General features: G+C 35.8%; 1 protein-coding gene across 9 annotated transcripts in view; it reads right to left on the bottom strand.

Moving 5' to 3' along the window:
• LOC107713458 (pleckstrin homology-like domain family B member 1) overlaps positions 1–21,899 on the bottom strand; it is an 86,950-nt gene that overhangs the window by 8,744 nt on the left and 56,307 nt on the right. For 4 of the 9 annotated variants that reach the window (XM_016518961.1, XM_016518962.1, XM_016518968.1 and 1 more), the window contains exons 7-19: positions 20,838–21,122; positions 20,026–20,172; positions 19,688–19,825; positions 18,640–18,699; positions 16,231–16,359; positions 14,168–14,323; positions 13,978–14,088; positions 12,773–12,862; positions 8,744–8,890; positions 6,188–6,307; positions 5,907–6,009; positions 5,576–5,626; positions 3,941–4,226 (exon numbers count right to left, since the gene is read on the bottom strand). In XM_016518961.1, coding sequence (XP_016374447.1) covers positions 3,941–4,226; positions 5,576–5,626; positions 5,907–6,009; positions 6,188–6,307; positions 8,744–8,890; positions 12,773–12,862; positions 13,978–14,088; positions 14,168–14,323; positions 16,231–16,359; positions 18,640–18,699; positions 19,688–19,825; positions 20,026–20,172; positions 20,838–21,122 — 1,823 coding nt within the window. The remainder of the gene's footprint in view (positions 1–3,940; positions 4,227–5,575; positions 5,627–5,906; positions 6,010–6,187; positions 6,308–8,743; positions 8,891–12,772; positions 12,863–13,977; positions 14,089–14,167; positions 14,324–16,230; positions 16,360–18,639; positions 18,700–19,687; positions 19,826–20,025; positions 20,173–20,837; positions 21,123–21,899) is intronic. The other 5 variants (XM_016518963.1, XM_016518966.1, XM_016518967.1 and 2 more) reach the window with 4 other exon arrangements.

The raw sequence follows: 21,899 nt of genomic DNA, 5'->3' as shown, positions 1-21,899 counted from the left end.
TTAAATTGTAATAATCTTTCACAATATTACTGTTTCACTGTATTTTAGATTAAAACAAAATCCGACCTTCATGAGCACAAAAAACTTCTTTCAAAAGCATTCAAATATCTTTTGAACCCAAACTTTTGAATGGCAGAGTATACTTCAGTATGACTAATTTATTATGAGTTATTAAACATACATTAATATTAGGTCATTCCAGAAGATTACAAATCAATAATTACTCCTAATTTGGTCACACTTTATTTTAAGGTTCAATTCTCGCCATTCATAAACCATTAACTCTGGCTTTTGCCTCAATAAACTCCTAATTTGCTGCTTATCAATAGTTAGTAAGGTAATTGTTAAGTTCAGGTATTGGGTAGGATAAGTGATGTAGAATATGATCACGCAGAATATGTGCTTTATACGTACAAATAAACAGTCAATATGTTAATAATAGGCATGCTAATAAGCAACTAGTTAATAGTGAGAATTGGTCCCTATACTAAAGTGTTACCATTAATTTCAATAATCAATAAATGAAAATGTAGATCAATTTTCTATGTATTACTTAACATTTCATTATGTTTAGTAAATGAACTTTCATTTTATGAACTCTGATGCACTGCACTGCATCCCCAACATTTTCCAGAATGCTCTAATTTACCCCAACGTCTTTAAAATGGAAACAAACAACACAGAGCAGGCTTATCGTATAAATTATGCATTTTTTTTGTGTGTAGAAGAAAATCTGCTATGTGACTGTACTGAATTTCTTTGAATTACAATTAAGTGCATTTCTCTTCCTGTCATTCCAAATCAAATTCCACTCCAACATGCTCTGCAGCGTGACCAATTCAATTCAGATCCACACTCATGAACTGAATTCTGAATTTCACTCAGCCGGTGTTTGCACCTCATTCATTTCTACAACCCACATTTCCTTTCTCCTTTGGCTCATCTGTTATTTATAAATGTCGAATTCTGATGAAAGTATAACAGGACGCTTAACTGCCATATGTACGTTTGGATTACTCTATATGTGCAGAGGGGGATGGTGAAGAACAGACAAAAAGTGGGAGTGCATTTCTGACAGGAAGGGTGGATAAGCAAACGGTGTGTTTATGGAAGACGCCTTTTCGATTGTTGACATTTTTGCAAGCCCATTTAGTCCAATGTGTGCTCTGACTGTCCCTGTTAAGTGGAAGCTGAACAGACGACACATAGCCCGTTTAACCCAGCAACAACCTACAAGCTTAAAGACGTGTCTTCACGCAGTCCGTTTAACCCAGAAACAACCTAATCTGTAGCCTCAAGCATCAAAGCCGTTCATTTGTTCTTTCCTTTTCTCAAGAAAGGGGGAGGGAGGAAGCACGGCTGCTGCATTCTGATTCACAGAGTTACTACATGCATGTGAATTGATCTCAAATATACATTATTTTACACATTTTCACATGGACGTAATATAATATAAATGTATAATAACAGACAGTATAACAAATTATATTCATTTAAATATAAAAAATTGTATATAAATATTTCATATATAAGATAATATACAGGACAGTTCAAACTGTTTGGGGTCAGTGAGATTTTTTTACATTTTTGAAAAAAGTAATAGTAGCACTATTATGAATTACCTTAGAATTAAAAAGAAAAATGATAATATTTAACCAGACAATAGTGTTAAGATGAAGATTTGGAATGACATGAGGGTGAGTAATTAATAGGGCTGGGTAAAAAAAAAATCGATATCTCGGTATTAACCGATTCTCATTTTTACGGAATGATATCAAGTCATAAATCCAAAGAATCGACTAGCCTAGCCTGTTTTCAGTTAATAGACGGAACATTGAAGCATACTTTCCATCCAATAAATCGCAATAAGCATTGTGATTTGGTACTTTTAATATGAAACAAAGACTCAGATTTCAAATTCTGTCCATTGTATTGCATTATTCAAACAATAAATGCCGTTTAGGCGCTGTTTACTGTGGAGTGACAGATCGCTGTAGCGCCTGCACGTGAACTGATCATCTCCTCCACATTAATACCAGTTTCAGCACAAAATAAACATGACTAAACATCCGAAGGTAAGTTAAAAGAAAGAGTACAACTTTACAATCCGTATCCTGTCTCATGTAATCTCTCAATTAGTGTTTCAGCCGCACAAACACGTCAATATAACAGCTTGTAAACAATGTCACGTAACGTCACATTTACCTCAGAAAAACATATTCGGTGACCATAAACTAGAGAGGGGCATTTTGCTAAATATATGCACCATATAACATATTCATCATAAATTTGACTGTTCTTCACTGTTTAATTTATGTTTGAATAAATCCATCAAGTTTTTATGACAGCCACCATTATATTTATTGAAGTAGAAATATTATTATGTAATTGTAAATGTATTATTTTAAAAACTTCATTAAGTGTAATTTTAACAAAACAGTCAATTTTAACCTTCAATATTATAGTAATGTAGTACCAACTGACTCTCATGAATATTTTACAGCATTAGTTGAGAGATTTTTTTTCCTTGAGAAAATTTGGCATGTACTGTACCTGATATATATCCAGAATAATCGATATTGAATCGAATCGAATTGGTAATTGAATCGAATCGCAAGCTTGTGAATGAGAATCGAATCAAATCGTGAAATTTGTGTCAAAACCCAGCCCTAGTAATTAATGACAGAATTTAAATTTTTGGGTGAACTATCGCTTTAATGTTTTTTAAAGAAGTATCTTTTGCTCATCAAGGGTGCATTTATTTGATCAAAAATAGTGAAAAAGGCAGTAATTTTGTGAAATATTATTACAATTTAAAACAACAGTTTTCTATTTTATTATACTTTAAAATATAATTTATTCCTGTGATGCAAAGCTGAATTTCATCAGCCAATACTCCAGTCTTCAGTGTCACATGATCCTCCAGAAATCATTCTTATTTATTATCAATATGCTGATTTATTATCAATCTTGGAAACAGCTGTGTTGCTTAATATATATATATATATATATATTAAGGGGGGGGATCTGTGATACTTTTTTCAGGATTCTTTGATAAATAAGAAGTTAAAAAGAACAGCGTATTCAAAATAAAAATCTTTTCTAACAATATATCTTTACTATCACTTTTTATCAATTTAACACATCCTTGCTGAACAAAAGTATTCATTTCTTTAAATTCTTAAAAAAAAATGATCCCAAACTTTTGAATGTCAGTGTATATTGAGATTTTTTAAATGTGTTTTTTTAAAGAAGTCTTTTATGCTCACAAAGGCTGTTTATTTGTTCAAATACATAGTGAAATCAGTAATGTTGTAAAATATTATTACCAGTTTTTTACAGTTCTTTATAAAAATATACAGTATTTTTAAAAATTCATTTATTTCTGTCATGACTTTTTTTAAAGCTGAAAGCTCAAAATTTAGAAATCTTTTGTAACTTTCACTTTTGATAAATTTAATGCATCCCTGCTGATTAAAAGTAATATTTTCTTTAAAAAATAAAAATCTTACTGACGCAAAACATTTGAATAGTAGTGAGTATTACATTCATTTTATAAGATTTTTATAAAATGTTTAATATTTATATTTAAATTTATATTTGTTAATATTTATATTTAAAACTGTATTATATATAGAATCATATCATTTGTCATACTCAAACCCCTCACAATTACTGATAAATGCAATGTTTAAAATGAAAAGAAATGAGAATAATTTACGCTCCCCTATGATCTGAAGTCTCACATTAGTCGGCCGAACACCCTATGAAGTCCACTTTGCAGGCACTATCAGTGAAAGCCATTAAGCAGATGGTTGATCATTTAGCTTGGGACAGGCATGTGGAGAGAAACCACAGAGCCGCCACTAATTCCTGTCACAGAGCCACTGGCTCAGCGCTCAGAGAAAGTGATTGAGGAAAGCACGTGGAAATGTCGAACCTGGACATGTTGTCAGGAGAGCAGGCCGAGTTGTTTCCAGTGGAGATGCTTGTGTCCATGCTGTCCGAGCTCTCCAGGCTGAGGGTGTCATAAGGCTGTTCCCCAGAAGAGGGCGCTGTGTGGTGCAGGATGGAGTGGTGCATGACTGGCCCAGAGGTGGAGGAAAAGGGACTGTTGAGCTGCGTTTGAGAGCCATGGAGCGCCTCCCACTGGCACTGAGCCTCTACTGCAGCTTTCTGCTTCAGCTCGGCCAGACGCCTCCGCTGCTCCTCAATCACCTGCTGGCCTGGTGTAGATAAAACACATACATGAAAGTCAAATCCACAGAGAGGATATGCTGTGAACTAAATGATCCCAAAACTGAACAAGCTAAACAGTTTATAGGTCACAGATAGCTGCCAAACCCTCTATTAGACTACATAGTGCTTTGAAAACCAAGTGACTGCACATCCATTTAGTATGGTATAGTTTGCCCATAATTTGCTCCATCATGCCTCACACATACACATATAAATATGTGACGTATGTGCGCTGAATAAACAGCCCAAGCAATACCTCTAAATCAAGATTCCTTTGTACACTACCAGTCAAAACCCCTCTACTCATTATTTATTTTTGAAAACTATTGGAATTATGTTGTAACGTTAATAAAATTAATTTAAAAACTAATGAAACTGATTAAACTAATTAAACATTTATGCTCCCTGTGATTTTGGATCAATCAATCAATCAATCAATTAGTAAAGTCACAAAAAGTTTACATATTAAAAATGCTAATTAAATATAAAAAACAAATTAAACTCTTTTTACATTTGAGCTTTAATAAAATAAAATAAAATAAAACATTTTCCATGATTTGGAAATTGTGTAGAAGTAGTCACAAAAAAGTTTACATATTAAAAATGAAAATTAAATACATAAAAGTAATTAAGCTGATCTTATATTTGAGATAAAATAAAATAAAATAAAATATTCCCATGATTTGGGAATTATGTAGAAGTCACAAAATGTTTACATATTAAAAGCGATAATCAAATAAAAAAAGTAATTAAACTGATCTGATATTTTAGCTTTATTAAAATAAAATAATTTTTAAAAACTAACTATTATATTTGAGTTTTACTAAAATATAAAATAAAAATAAAATAAATAATTAGTCTTCATTTGTAAGTTAGGTACAATGTATGATTCATATTTGCATAAAAAAGTAATTACAAAATAGAATTAAAAAAACAATAATAAAATGTTCCCTGTGACTTGAGAATTTTTATTTTTAACCATAAAAATGTTAACAAATGAAAATTAAATAATTTAAAAAATCTAATTACACTGGTTTTATATATTTAAACTATGTAGAATTTAAATAAACTAAAAACAATTCAAGTGTGTACAACTTTTGACTGGTAGTGCAGCAGAAGTACTTTAAATATATGAAACTACAAGATTATCACTGATATCATGATTCAATCCATGCACAGCTATGCCATCAACTGAAAAAAAACCTTGGTAAAAGAACATTTGGACACGGCAAGACCGTTCCAATGGGGAAGGAAGTGCACAAAACGTTGAGTTAGAATTAATGAGGATGCTGATTATGATGAAGGGCAGTCCAATGCTACACAGAGCTCGCTCTACCTGTGGGACTGTCCGTACTGGAGGACGACTCAAAGACGGAGGGCAAGAATTCTGTTTGAGGGCAAGGGACAACAAAGGATGACTGATGATCAAAAGTTAAAACACAACTAAGGACAACGACGAAAGAATAAACTGGTATCCCGTGGCCACTCTAAATAAGGAAAATAAAACTGATGTGGAAAATTACAAAAAAGCATGCGGGTTTGGAACGACATGAGGGTGAGTAAATAATGACATTTTTGGTTGAAGTTTGACGGCTCATCAGCCTTTTATGTTGATTTTACAACCAGCTCTGAAATGTCAGCTGTCAAGCTGCTGTGTTTCTCATTACCTTTCTGCTGGAGAGCCAGCTGCCTCTTGGTCTCAATGTCCTGCAGGGTGGCTGCCAGGTTGCGTGGGAGACTCCCGGTGCTGTTGACTACCATCAGAGGACTCTGAGTAAACAAAACAAACAATTATTTCCACCAGCATATTTAACAATAAGGAGGGGGCTAAATTACCACATGAAATGATGCAGGAGATTCTGAGAACTGCACTATTTACCCTGGCAGGGGTGTAACAGAGAGAATTTACTCTGGACCGAGGCTAACACAGACTCAATGCAGTATTTACCCTGGCAGGAGTGTTGCGTCCCAGTGTAGCTGTAGTGTATGTGGGGGACAGACCGGCGCTGATTTTCGGTCTCGAAATTGACGATTGGCTGGTATCACTGTCCAGTCGAGAGCGGTACACCTGCAGGACAGAAAGAGTCATCGTGAGTCGAAGTGTTGCTTTTCATCTTACTAATGTGAAATCGAGTTATATTCCTTACATCAGTAAACATAGCATCTGTAAGATTTAAAGGTGTAGTTCAACACAAAATTCAGTCTTAAAGGGTTAGTTCACCCAAAAAGAAAATTCTGTCATTAATTACTTAGTAATCTCGTAGCTTCATAAAATTAAGTTTGAACCACTGATGGCACATGGACTATTTTAACGATGTTCTTACTAGCTTTCTGGGCCTTGAATGAGTCAGTTATGTTGCTGTATATTCAGGGTCAGAAAGCTCTCGGATTTCATCAAAAATATCTTAATTTGTGTTCCAAAGATGAACGAATGGTCTTACAGGTTTGGGACAACATGAGGATGAGTAGTAAACAACAGAATTTTCATTCTGGGGTGAACTATCCCTTTAATTTACTCAATACAAGTCTAAATGTGAGCACGAGAAAACAAGATTTAAAAGCTACAGTGGAGGGGGAAAAAAGTCATCATATGGTTTAAGTTTGACTTATATAGCACACAAATTGCTGTTTTGAATAAATGAAGTAAACTTGAGTGAAGTAAATCTTTAACATTTGTTTTTAATTATAATCAACATTGTTAAATGTTAGACAGAACACACTGCTTTACATTAAATTATTAATGTTCCATACATTTTTGTAATTGTGATGATAATAATATATTCTTTGTTCCTTGATTTTAGACTATAAGGGCGCTTTCTGCATGCTAGTTTTCAAAACTTTGGGGTAAGTAGGATTTTTTTTTTATTGTTTTTTTTTTATTATTGAAAATAAAACATTCTTTTATTTGTGAAGGATGCAGTAAAATGATTAAAATTGAAAGTCATGACATTTATAATCTTATAAAAGATTTCAGATCAGTGTTGTTCTTTTGAACTTTCTATTCATCAAAGAATATACCATGGTTTCCACATAAATATTAAGCAGCACATCTGTTTTTTAATATCGATGATAAGAAATTTTTCTTGAGCAGCAAATTAGCATATTAGAATGATTTCTGAAGAATCAAGTGACACTGAAAACTGGAATAATGATGCTGAATGGTTCAGCTTTGCATGACAGGAATAAAACACATTTTAAAATATATTAAAATAAAACATTTTAAATTGTAAAAATATTTCACAATATTATAGTTTTTACTATGTTTTTAATCAAATAAATGCAGCATTGGTGAGCACAAGACTTCAAAAACCACAAAAGTTTTGAACAGTTGTGTATACAGTTTATAACACTTCACTTCACAATCCATTAACAAACATGCATGACCAGTAAAAAGTTGCTTTGTTTAAAGGAACATTTCACTCAAAAATTTAAATTCTGTCATCATTCACTCACTATTATATCTTTCAAAACCTGACTGACATTTTTTTTCATGAAGCACAAAAAGAGTTACTTAGCAGAATGTTCAAGCTGCTCTTTTCCATACAGAAAAAGGTGATTGGAGATTATATCTGTCAAGCAAGATTTTAAAAGCATAATCACTTCAGTCTTTTCCTCATAGATAGCTAATTTATGTTTTGTCATGACAACTCTCAGAGAGTTTAGCGTGGTAATGTACATGCCAATGTTAATGTATTTGTTCTTGGAGAAATGGATCTGCTACGTTGCTAAAGCTGCGGTAAAATAATACCTAGACTTGCTAGTGGCAATACATCCACAGACATGCTGCTGCGAGCATGCAAGAAATACTGCTGCTGTACATATAACATATATGAAATAACCCCCATATATAACATACATGAATCACCCCGTAGCAGATCTAGACAGGTGGAGCTGGGGAAGTGGAGGGCTTCTGAAGTGCTGCAACTGCTACAGCAACCACTAGCCGAGTATTTGAATGTTGAGCAGTAAGCTCATTGGCTGCTGATGTGAAAAGAAACCAATCGGCTGTGCCATGTGAATAATGATGCGATTATATCCGACTGAGTTAAAACCTGTCATGACAAAACTTTGTATATTAGATAGTATATACTTTTTAAAGCTTGACAGTGTCCTCATCCACTCTCATTGTAACAGAAAAGAGCAGCTTGGACATTCTGTTCAACTTCTTTTGTGTCCCATTGAAGAAACAAAGTCATTCAGGATTGTAACAACATGAGGATTAGTAATATAGTAAATACAAACAGAATTTTCATTTTTCGCTGCACTATTCCTTTAACAAAAGGAAACTGCTATAGATGGCTATTCACACAACAGAAGATAGAAACCTTGAAAAATGTAACAGTCAAGAGCCAAAAAAAATTAAAAATTGCATTGACACAAAACACCCCAAAAAACAACCTTACTTAGACACATCAATATACTGTAAAAGAGGCCTATGAAGATGAAGTGTGAAAATGTGGAAGAGCAGAGGAGGGTGAAAGAGAGCTGAGCTTCTGGCTGTTACCTGCGCAGGCTTGCGTGATGAGAAAGCTTTAGCTGGGAGGGGAGGAGGAGGGCAGAGATGGTTTGCATCTCCAGCTGCCATTACCTCCTGGTACCAGCGCTCTAAATCTAGAGCAGGCATCTGAGGCCTGCCCCAGTCCAACTGACGCTTAACACACGCAGCACATCCATAAGCACAGAGAGAGAGAGAGAGAGAGAGAGGTGGAATGGTGGGATGCCAGAGAGAGAAAGAGAAGAGTGTTAATGAGCAACTGAAAGATTCGTTCAATGACTGAATGACACAGGTCGTTGGCGATACCCAGCCCTAACCGGGAATAAAACGAGAGGAGGAGAGACACACCTCGAAGGAGAGAGAGAGGGAGGAGCTGTGAGGGGAGGGGAGGCAGGAGAAGGCGGAGTCTGCGAGAGAAGACTGAAGTAATTGGATGGGTGAGGTAGGGGAAGACTCCACCTTCGGCATCCCATAGATCTGGTTTAATTGGCCGACGGTCACATACTCCTGACATCCAGGAGTGACAAGCGGACACAGGCAGAAGGGAAACAACAGGAAGTAGCAGAGCAGGAAAGAGAAGTTATAAAGTTAGCAACTACAGCACATAATTAAGTATAACAAAGCTATTCAGTTTCTAATTACTCTATGCATAAACATTAGCCCCAATACTGTGTCCTAACCAGATGCAACGCAAAGTTTCCAGCAGGTAGGTCTGTCTACAGTGAAAGTGAAAACAGCCAATCAGAACAAATGTAATGTTTAATATACAGTTATATGGAGTGAGATTGTGACTCAATGAGATTTCTCGATGGGTATAGGGCCATCTAGCACCGTCACAGCAACCAAATGAATGAAAAAATGCAGCTGGTTAGGACAAAAACTAACATATAAGATATTGCTTTATTGCATCAAGCCTAGAGATTGATCAGGTACTGGGTCATTCTATAAAACGAGTGTCATTTGTGTTCCTTTATTTGTTTACATTTAGATTATTTTATTTACATTTTCTTTTTTGCCTTTTTTTGATTTGTCCAACCGGTTTTCAACTTCTTACTGTGTAATCAAATATGTTAATTTTGATTAAAAAAAACTAAATGTATGAAATGAATAGCTTATTTTTTTTAAAGCATAATTATATCCAAATAATGGTTTATTTTATTCAAATTTATATCGTATTAAAGTTTTTTTATATATATTTTGAATTGGCTTTTGTTTTCATATTTTCAGTTTTGATTTTTTGGTAATTTTTTGGTAATGTGCTTTTGTAATTTTATTCGTTTTTTTTTTTTTTTTTCATTATAGTTTTAGTTTGATTTTAGTTTTTATTTTAAGTGATTAATTTTTGTGCTTCACCTTAAACTTATTTCACTTAGTTGTAAAGGAAACATTTCTTATTTTCATTCAGTTTATGTTTAGTTTTTTATTTCAGCTTTATTTAAATTAACAAAAAATGTTTTTAATAGTTTTAATGATAATAACCCTGATCTGAACTTATTTTAAATTAAAATACAGTATATTCAATGTATTTTACTTGAGATCATAATGCACTTTATTAAAGCAATAGTTCACCCAAAATGTACATAATAATGTACGTAATTATGGATTGTGGACTCGTATTTTAACCAGAAGTAATGGTTTAAAGTTAAAATGCCTTAATGATAGATTTGTTTCTTACAAACACACAGTATTTTACTTCACAAGACGCTAATTTATGGACTGGATTCGTGTGGATTACTTGTAGATTATTGTGATGTTTTTATCAGCTGTTTGGACTCTCATTCTGACGGCACCCATTCACTGCAGAGGATCCATTGGTGAGCAAGTGATGTAATGCTACATTTCTCCAAATCTGTTCCGACGAAGAAACAAACTCATCTACATCTTGGATGGGCTGAGTATTAGAACATTTTTAGAAAATGTTTATTTTCTCAACTATTAATTCAACACTTTATTTGTCAGAATGTTTATGATAAATTACCGTATCATACTGGAAAAGGCAACCGTTTCCTAGCATGACCCTAATACTGTGCTTGGTGATGGCCATGTATATGATGTAAAGCTAACAAATATATACAGCACAAATGTAAGTAGGACTATAGGTATGAAGAAAGGAAAAGAAGTTTAAAAGAGAGAAGCAGAAAGAAGAGAGCAGATATGATACCTCACGAGGGGCAGTTACAGCTGGGTCAAGAGCAAGCGAGAGGCCGTGTGAGGAAGCGTTGGCGAGCTGGATGTCAAGGCAATTACTCCCATACATCTTATAAACATCCGACAGCTTCAAGTACTCCTGAGACACGTTACCAGTCAACCCATTCACGCAGGACAGAAGTTCAGCTGTCAGTTTACTCGCATTAAAACCCAATGAGAGCAGTTCTGTCATATTCATACACCTACAGTGACAGGCATGCCTAGCTTGACCAACAGCGACATGCCTCCATCTAACTCTTTACATGAATTACAAATTACAAGTTACTCAAGCAGTGCATCCCAAATCATGTACTTTTGCACTGTTCTATGCCATTTTGTAATATAACTAGTGCAAGCAGTGTGTTCACACGGAAATTTCCAAAAAGAAAAAGTGCACTTTAAATACCCAGATGATGCACTTAAATAACTGGAGAAAAAAAAAAAACGAAATGAGGAATTTTGGACACTTCATGCATTCAACTGCAGCAGCTTTAATTACATACCGAGGGGGGAGGGGCTAACAGACAACATTTATAAATGACAAAATAACCTTATATAATTCATACACTACACTGAGTACATAGTACATAATAGTGTATAAGTGTATAGTGCACCGACTAATCGACTAGTCGACTTCGACTCGACTTTCATCACATAAAAGTCGACTTCAAAAAATCAGAAGTCGTTCAACCCCTAGTATAGTGTGTCATTTGGGACGCAGCTATAGTTTCAAGTAGTCCAACTACAGTCAAATTACTTTTTAAAAAAGTAGCTGCAAACTCTTTAACAAAAAAGTCACACAAAATCAATAAACTCCTTCCAAAACTTCAGAGGAAGTGTGATTTGTCTTTGGAAGCCTCCAAACATCAGATCCCAACAAGCCAAGCGCTTTCAATAAGGCAACACAACCCTCTACGCACACCTTGGTGCTACATACTGTGCATCCATTGAGTACATGACATGATCTATTGAGCGCATCCAAATAGTACAGATCGTTTGACGGAGAGTGAAACTCTCAAGCGCTCAGTCAGCGTGTTTATCGAGTGAAAATCTGTGTTGAACGCCTCTCACACACATACTGGCGAGTAAAATCTAAGAATGTATTAGCCAATGGCTAATGTTAGACATTATTTAGTCGCCCAGAGTAAGATTTAGTCGCATATGCGAGTGATTTACTCGCAATGTAGAGGGTTGCAACACAAATTGAGATGTTTTGTACTGACGTTCTCAGAGCACATTTTAGTCAATATTGGCAGTTTTAGATGCTCCAGGCTGCATGCATCGACAGTTAGTTCAGTTACCTCCTGAGGCACCATGGGATATGAGTGGAATGAGGAAGCATGAAAAGGGGAGGAGTAGTAAAAATTAATTGTTGATATCAAGAATTCATATCCCGTGAAGGAATAAAAGTCAAAACGGCTTGCCATAGGAGTAGGGGTGATCATCGTCTAACAGGTCAGTCTCGCTGATGTGAAGCACATCCTGGGCGGAGGTTTATAAGTCAAACAATATCCTGAGTCTAAAAGATTTCATTTCCTGTTTCACTAACCAAATTATTATGGGACGGCACAGGGGACGCATATGCTACCATCTGGCTAAAAAGCTGAACCTTATAACTCTCCTAGCCCAAGAAAACCAAACTACAAAGATTAATTGCAAAATGTTTTGCTAAGAAACCACATCAACCATTTGAAGGTCACATGAGAGCATACTGTACTTTGAAAAAACAACATTTTAAAGATATGTTAACCAACAAATACATTCTAATTTCAAGCAGGGGAACAAATATTCAGCAGTTATATCTTTATAACCTAACATGCTCATAAAGCATATGATTACAGTTCTGCTTACCTCCTTTACAGTGTTGGAGCTTTTGGGGAACGTCTTTCCACCAGTTAAGCTCTGGTATCTTCTCTCCAGATTGGCCAGCCTTTCCTTTTCCTGAAACACAGATTCCAACTCGATCAGTTAAAGGGTATCACGGTTTCCACAAAAATATAAAGCTACACAACTGTGTTCAGCATTGATAATAACAATAAATGTCTTGAGCACCAAATCATATTAAAATTATTTCTGATGGATCATGTGACACTAAAAACTGGAGTATTTGATGCTGACAACTTAAAAGTTTTTAAAATTATAATAATATTTCACAATACAACTGTTTTTACTGTATTTATGATCAAATATGTGACCGTGGACCACAAAACCAGTCATAAGTAGCACGGGTATATTTGTAGCAATAGCCAACAATACATTGTATGGGTCAAAATTATCGATTTTTCTTTTATGCCAAAAATCATTAGGATATTAAGTAAAGATCATGTTCCGTGAAGATATTTTGTAAATTTCCTACCATAAATATATTAAAACTTAATTTTTGATTCGTAATATACTTTGCTAAGAACTTCATTTGGACAACTTTAAAGGCGATTTTCTCAATATATATATATATACATATTTTTTTGCACCCTCAGATTCCAGATTTTCAAATAGTTTTATCTCAGCCAAATATTGTCCTATCATAACAAACCATACATCAATGGAAAGCATATTTATTTAGCCTTCAGTTGATGTATAAATTTCAAATGACTGGTTTTGTGGTTCAGGGTCACATATGTATGTAGCCTTGGTGAGCATAAGACACTTTTCTAACCAAACTAAAATATCTAACTGACCCCAAACATTTTGAATAGGAATGTATTTTTTCTTTGTAAACAAAGCAATACATATACTGTAAGGAACAAAACAAGCGTGATCTCAGTTGAAAAAAACTAGAAAAATGTTTGCACAGTGACTCAGTGTAATGGAACTATCCAAACAAACCAATTCATTCAAATGAGCACTTTTAGTTATTTTCTCAATGCACAGATTTTAATTCAATCATTTAATGCTAAACTTTTGAAAAGTTTTTTTTTTTTTCGACCAAGCAACAACGTAGACAATTGATGGAAGTGGTTTTGGAGAAATTTGGAGAAAGTCCTCAACCTAAAGTGTTCTTAAAATGAGCAAAACCATAAAAAGTGAATATAGTAAGTCATTTTCATTTCCTGTACCTTCTGTAGCAGCTGCAATGTCATACTTCTGTCTTTGGCCAGCCTCTCACACTCCTGAGCAGCCTGTATTCCCAGCTGATTGGCTTGGCTTTCCAATGCTGCAACTTTTTCCTGGAAACAACAGCTTGTAAATGAGTTTGAGACGCTCTTAATGGTTCCATGCTTTGTTATATGTGTGTGTTTCATTTACTTTTCTTTTGGCGACGCTGCTGTGGTACTGAGCTCTGTCCTGCAGCAGCTGCTGGCTGATGGTCTCGCGCTCCTCCTCCAGACTGCTCTCCTTCTCTAACTGCTGGAACTCCAGGTCCTCAAACTGCTTAGTCGCAGCCTCAAGAGTCTCAGCTTCCTACACACACATACATAAAAGCAGGGGGTCAATAACCAGTCAAAGAAACCCATAAACAACAGCACAATGCATACTCCGCAGCAGCCAAGCCGAGTCAGCATAAAAAGCCACAGGGAGAAACCAGGAGGAACATTATGCAACACAGGTTGCCAACCTTATCCAAATACAAATACATAAAAAAATAATAATTAAAAATTAAAAAATGACATTTTTAAATACTTTAAAAAATATTTAAACTAAAATATATATGTATTTAAAATTAAATTACCATTTAAAAATACCATTTATTAACTATTTATTATAATGATTAATTATTTTCAATTATTGGTAACAGATAAAGAAACATAGGTACGGGTAACATTAATTTATTTAATATTACAGAAACCTTTACTATTAATACTATTTGTTATTATGATTAACTCTTTATATAATTCACATATAAATATACATATAATTTTTTTTATTGCTAACTTTATAACAGGTACAAAAATGTTAATGTGTAACATCAACAAAAAAACATCAGCCAGATACTAAATCAGCTAACACTTTAACCATATTTAGAAATACATTTTAAAATGTATAGAATATTTCTACATATTCTTAAGATATTTTTATGGTTTATATGTCATTTCAAGACTTCCTGCAGTATTTCCATCAATCCCCAAAGGGTCCGGTTGCTGGTGCTACACACAGATCTGTGTGGATATAATACACTTTTCCAGAATCCCTTACTGAATGATCTATCATAATTCATACAACTTAAACCCAAGTACATCAAACATCATTTAAACAATCAGCTGGGATGGTAAAACCGGGAAAGACTGAAAAAACAGGAATGACATTGAGACTTCAGATCATAAATTCATCTTATGAAAAACATCAAGTCTTGTCATTTCTATATACAGATTGCAAGGACACTGGCTAACACTTGCTGTCAATTCATCAAAGCATTTCTGACACTGTGAAGCTTGAAGGCTCAGTGCGCACATGCCATCACTTCTCTCTCGTGCAACCCTTGGGATATTTCTACCTGTAAAAAGGGCTAGTCATCAAAAACACTGCCCGATAAGATTCCTTCAACTATGCTAATCAAAATAAATATGATATTTCTTCATATTTTAAACAGAGACTTCCTAGTATGCTTTGTATTTTTACACAAAATACATTGAAATAGCATCTTTTGGCCAAAGTCTGTGTGGTATATAGAGAGAAGTGCATGATTTTCCCCCAAACAAGTTACGTGCAAATTATTTAGCGATTGTAAAGATTTCATTGGACATTTCAATCATAGCTGATTGACTATTTAATGTTTAAACAAACACTAACCTTAACCTTATTATAAAATTGGCTGCACTTCCAGATAAAAAGCAAGTTTGTTGATTTTTCTAAACTCTGAACTTTTATCGACTTGCATGATTGATTTGGCCAATGAAATCGACTGCGGGTGGGTTTTGCGCTTAGCTGGTTTGAAGGAAATAATCATGTGAGAGAAGTGAGAGGTATCAAAATAAAACTAGCACTACGTTAGTTTCTGCATTAATAGATTAGTACATTGTTAAGTGTTATAAATGTTTTGGCACCAGACAGTAGAATGTAAGAAACCTCAAAAATACACCCAAAAATGTCGAAAACATGCAAAATCTTACCAATTAACACCACTTTACCTCCCATAAGATATTTAGACACTTTCAGACAAGAATAAAAACATGGTGTTCCCAGCAGAAATCATTCTTAATAATAATAAACACTGAATAATGTTTCTACTAGGATCATCGTGGTGGATTTGGTGCATAGACAACCCAAAAGAGCTTAGTTGGGAATGTGTATCTGGAAGGTGGGGTTCATAAAGCCAGAACTGTGGGGCGGAAGCAGTCGGTAAAGTGCTGATGTTCCTGATGGTCACTGACCCTCTTGAGTTGTTCCTGTAACTGCTCCCTCAGAGACTCAGGGCAGTTATGGAGCTGGCTCGTCAACTCATTGTACCCATCCTGAAGCCTCTCCAGGGCTTCCCGCTCCGCGTCAACATTAGCCCTCTCCTAGAAAGAAAACACACCATCCGGGGAAGGGGAGAGAAAGAGAACACACAGCTCAAATCCACGCCATGCAGAAGCGTCCGAGGTTAGAGGTCACAAGAGAGTGGGTGGAGCCAGAAAGGATGAACTCTAAGCCTTATAAAACACTGCGTGGCACTGGACTGTAGGCCGTCAACAGGGCCAAACAGACTTCTGTTCTCAGGCATTTCTTGGTCAAAGACTTCAGATGTAATGATTTTCCAATGGTATGTGCTTTTTACATGAGATTATGCTATATCAGATGGCAGGAATTGATTTGTTTGGGATCGTCGGCTAGTTTAAAGCTGGCCTTTTTCTTTCTTTTATCATAAAAAGGAAGATTTGCAATAGCATACTTAATGCATCAGATATATATTTTAAAAAAAGTTAGTCCTCTGATATTTCTAAGGCTAGATGTTGAGCTACTCTACTGCACATGGCATTCATGCATTGTGTTCTTTCCAGACCAACATTCATAGCATGTCAAAACATCAATAAATCAAAGCACAGACAGAACCAGATTCTGAACTTTAAAAAGCCATTTTCAAGGCTTATAGGGGAATTTTCTGTGTTTGCACAAACACTGCACAGATTGTTTGCAGTCTAGATCAATCTAGTACAAATTACAGTTGGTCTGGTAACATGACCGCGGTGGTAGCCAAACCCCCGTAAGGGAAACGGGTTCAAAGCAAACAAACTGATCAATAAAGATCTGAATGAACAAACCAGTTATGAAAAACCAATCCAAAGTATTGCACAGTATCTTTGAATAAAATATTTATCTTTTTATATCATTAATTAATCAAAGTTTTTTTTTTCTCTGTGGAACACAAAATTAGAATTTTAGAATTAGAATTTTTTGTTGCTCTTTTCTAAACAATTACAATGAATGTGGACTTTAAGCTCTTTAAGGTGCACAGGTACCATACAAGTATTATAAAAAATTTACTTGATATAAAAATCTATGAAGTTTTATCAGCTATAATGCTTATTGAAAACTGCAAGGATCTATTCCAGTTGAGTCCAATTTATTTTGTAAAGTGCATTTTTTTTATAATACATTGTTTTAAACCAACTTTATAGAAAATCATGATGTTAATATATCTAATATCTTAATGTCGTCATGCCATATAGTTGCATTTAGAAGATTAGAGCCGAGCTATAATATACAGTAGATTACATTTTGCGATGATACAAGTAATCAACCAGTTGAGATTTGCTATTGATTGTTCCAAACCTGTAAAAGTTTCTTTTTTATGTTGAACACAAAATAATTTTGAAGAACCAAAAAGTTGTTGGTCCCCATTGATTTCTGTAGTAGTGAAAGAAATACTATGGAAGTCAGTGGATACCATCAACTGTTTGATTATCAGCATTCTTCAAAATATCTTCTTTTATGTACAACATAAGAAAGAAACTAATTTTTGGGTGAACTATCCCTTTAACAACTTAAAATAAGCACTTAAATGTCCTACCACATTAGTTGTACTGACCACTTTTATGATACTTTTATGTTGCTTTTGCATCGTTTTTGAAGCTTGAAGGCTTCAGTTCCCATTCACTGTAATTCTATGGGAAAGAACGCCAAGCACAGTGTTCATAATTTCCCCTTTTGCATTCCAGAGACTGAAAGTGAGTCTTATGAAAGTCATAATTTTCATTTTTTAGTGAACTATTCCTTTAAGGATCTCTCCAAGTGCATAATACTTGGCGGAATCGAAAAAGGAGACTAAAACACCCAGAGAAACCCAGAATCTGATGGATAAGAAATAAAAGCTGGAATTCTGAAACAGCGTGCAGGAAAAGGCTTTCTAAAAAGACACCCACTGTAAGTCACCAAGTCTCGCACCACTGGAGCTATTGTCCCTCAAAGCCAGCGTGCTAATCCCAAAGCCTGAGTTTGCGCTAAGCGAAACAGTTTTGAACCCGAGGGGGCGAGCAGAAGAAACGGAGAGACTGTGAGTGCGGAAAAAAGCAGTGAGGAGATTAGAGGTTAATGAAGGCTTGTTAGTGTTGCCAAGCTTTGTAGAGGACCTGATGAGAACCACCACAAAAGGAGAGGAAAAAGACAACACCTCTTGTGAATGAATGCTTGATTACTTGACAGAACCTTGGCTTTCTGCCCAAACATAACTAGTGAACTACATTTAAATGTGACTATCGTCTTCAGATCCTCTATTGTGGGATGTAGAATGACCAGATGTAATGGGAAGCGCTTTGGCTAGTTTGTATGAGCACTTTCGCTCTTTCATTTTTTTTTTTTACCTGGGGATGGCAATCGAGACCAGAATGGGCCTTGAGTGGCCATCCGACAGAATGGCATGCCTTTAAGGAATGTTAGAGACCAGAAAAGGCTGTTCAGTCCAGAGAGGCTCAACAGTATAAAACACAAAACAGTCGGTTGGGGATTTGAAACTCTTAACAATTAAGGTGCAGTCACATTTCAGCAAAAATTTCATGTTTGAAGAACAGCTTACAATAGCCGTGTTTCCATTACCCTTCAAACTGCGTAAATTGAAATTCCGAATTGTAAATGCACCTAATGGAAACACTCCCATATATCGCAAAACATTTTTACACTCGCATGAGGTGTTTTTTCAGGCAATTCGAAAAAGGAATATATCACAAAACTGCCATGGAAACCGTTTTTTTTTTTGTATTTACAGGTCACCTGGCGTACATAAAAGTGGATAACCTTGGATAACCCCGTTTACACTGCATACGTCTGTAGTGCATTACGGCTGCGACATGGCCACCAATGCTTGTGTTTACACCCGCTGCGCCGCGGCACGTTTCAGAAGCATCCCAGAACCAACTCTCAGCACTGCTTCACTAAAGATAAACGCATACGTCTACTTTGATTAAAATTAATGGCTAGTGCAGTGGATGCAATATACGTAAATCTACCAACATCCGTTACCATGACTTATCACGAGAGGAAAAAATTACGTTTTAGCCGCATAACATCGGTTAATGGAAACACCATCAATTCGCAATAGGTTTTTTTATCGACATTTATAAAATATCGCAAAAGTTTTGAGCAAATCTGTAATGAAAACCCGGCTAATGAAGTCACTTTTAAACCAAGCACAACCAACTGAACCAGTTGCAAAATCTGCGTAGGGAAATCTTTTACCCTCATGCGAAATTCGAGATGATGGATTTCGACAATGAAAATTCACCATGCAATGCTAAATATGACCACACCTTTATGGAAAACATTTTTACTTCTACATGAAAAATGAATGCAATAATGTGTTCTGAATATGGACAATTTCATTCTGTGAGCTTTTATGTGGTGTGTGTATCCTACCTTGTCTTTCTCTCTCTGGATGGTGCTCTCCAGTTCGCTGAGTTTGCGCTGCAGCTGGTTGATAATCTCTGTCTCGGCCTCGATTTGCTCCAGCTCGGCCTGTCTCTCTCCCTGCAGCAGAGCTCTTTCAATCTCCGCCTGTCCAGATCAACACGTCAGATAGAGCAATTCTCACACAGGCCACATAAACATACCCGAGAGCTCCATCTGACATTCTCTGTTCCACTACGCATCACTTCCCTCTGCTTCCGATTCTTATCCACTATAATTAGGAAAGGACTTCCTGTATATCCTTCAGTGTATTTAACTATATAAAAATGTTTATGAGAGTGGCTCACCTCCTGTTTGGACTCCTGAAGTTGCTGCTCCAGTTCTATGATTCGAGCTTTGAGCTCATCTACCTTTGCCAGCACTCGAACCCGCTCCTCCTCCAGGTATCCCAGTTCCAGACGGCCAATGCTGCCCGATCCCAGAGAGTCCTCTGCCTGAATACAATTCACACACAGTTTATATGATGTACTGTTTATATACACTACTGCTCAAATATTTGTGGTCAGTAAGTACTTTTATAATGCTTTTGAAGTCTCTCATGCTCACCAAGGCTGTTTATTTGATGAAAATACAGTAAAAACAGTACTATTATGAAACAATTTAAAAGAATGGTTTTCTATTATAATATATTTTGAAAAGCTATTTATTAATGTGATGGCAAAACTGAATTTTCAGTGTAACATGACCCTTCAGAAATCATTCTGATATGCTGCACAAGCAACATTTCTTATTATTATCTGTTAAAAACAGTTGTGCGACTTAATTTTCATGGAAACCATAATACATTTTCATGATTCCTTGATAAACAGAAAGTCAAAAGAACAGCATTTATTTGAAATAGGAATCTTTTTTAACATTATGAATTTCTTTACAGTCACTTTTGAATAAAAATATAAATAAAAGTATTCATTTCCAATTTCCAAACTTTTAAACTGTAATGTAACACTACAAATATATCATACGAAAAGCATATTAATATTGTATAAATGATTAAAAAGGTAGATACTAACATTGCTAATGGACTTTTCCATGACATTCTAATTTATTGAGATGCACCTGTATAAAGTGTTCCGATTTAAAGAATGAAAGGGAGTCCGACCTGTCCATTTTGTCCATTTAACAGAGTTGTTGGGGTCCGTCCGTCCTGCTGCGCACTCTCAGTGCTAATCCTGTCCCCCTTCAGGTTCTCCTCTTGGCTTTCACGATGTCTCTGTGCCACCCTTAGGGAAGCGCTGCTCACACTGTCCAAGGAAGGACGTCTGACGTTAAGCCCGTCCCTCGAGCCAAGCCCAGAGACGCCCATCCTACCCAGATCTCCCGCCGGCCCGTCGCCCTTGTTGTACTCGGCACAGAGGTTCAAGATTGTTTCCAGTCGCTGCCGTTCCTAAAACACAACAGAGATGAGCTATTAGATGAGTCAGGGGTGGCAAAAATTGCCCTCACGTTATCTAATTTCCTCTGCGCCAGCCTCTGGCACTCAGCATCCTACTGATGCCAATCTGAAAAGAGAGGAGAGGAAATAAACAGAAGCACCACTGTCTGGAGAGACTCTTATCAGGACCCTGTCCTCAAGCGAGAGGACGCGGCCCTGCTTTAAGCACATACAAACTCCCAGCGCTTGTCAGAACAAGCCCTCTCTTACGGCAGACACTGAAACAACTACGCAACTACACAGAACTCATGTACTGTCAGCCTGGGGGGTCTGAATGTGATAACAGCTGCCCTCTTAAGCCAGTCGGGCCCACCTCACAGACACATTCTCAGAGTGACCTTTGGCCATTTCATGCCATTTGCCCAGACCGAGGCACCGACCCCGCTGAGTTTTTTACGTCATGTTAATATCTAGAAATGCTTGTCAGATTGGCTGTAAAATTTTCTGAGGTTACAATGCATTTAACAATGCTGTTTGGGTCATATAATGCAATTTATTAATACAATTAAGTTTTTTTGTTAAATTATGCAGCTTTATTACTGGGAAACCAATGAGCACTTTGGAATTTGCATATAGTTGTAATGGGCACCATGTGTTATGTGCCCATTAACTCTATATAGGAAACTTAATATATATATTCCATTTGAGATCATGTAAGGGTTGTCTTTATTGTTTTAATTTTATATGGTACTATTCAAAGTGTGGTCCTTTTTTTTTTTTTTTTTTTTT

This window comes from Sinocyclocheilus rhinocerous, unplaced genomic scaffold (assembly GCF_001515625.1).
Source record: "Sinocyclocheilus rhinocerous isolate Xijiao unplaced genomic scaffold, SAMN03320098_v1.1 scaffold689, whole genome shotgun sequence".
NCBI classification, from domain to species: Eukaryota; Metazoa; Chordata; class Actinopteri; order Cypriniformes; family Cyprinidae; genus Sinocyclocheilus; species Sinocyclocheilus rhinocerous.
This window is presented reverse-complemented; position numbering and strand designations above follow the sequence as displayed.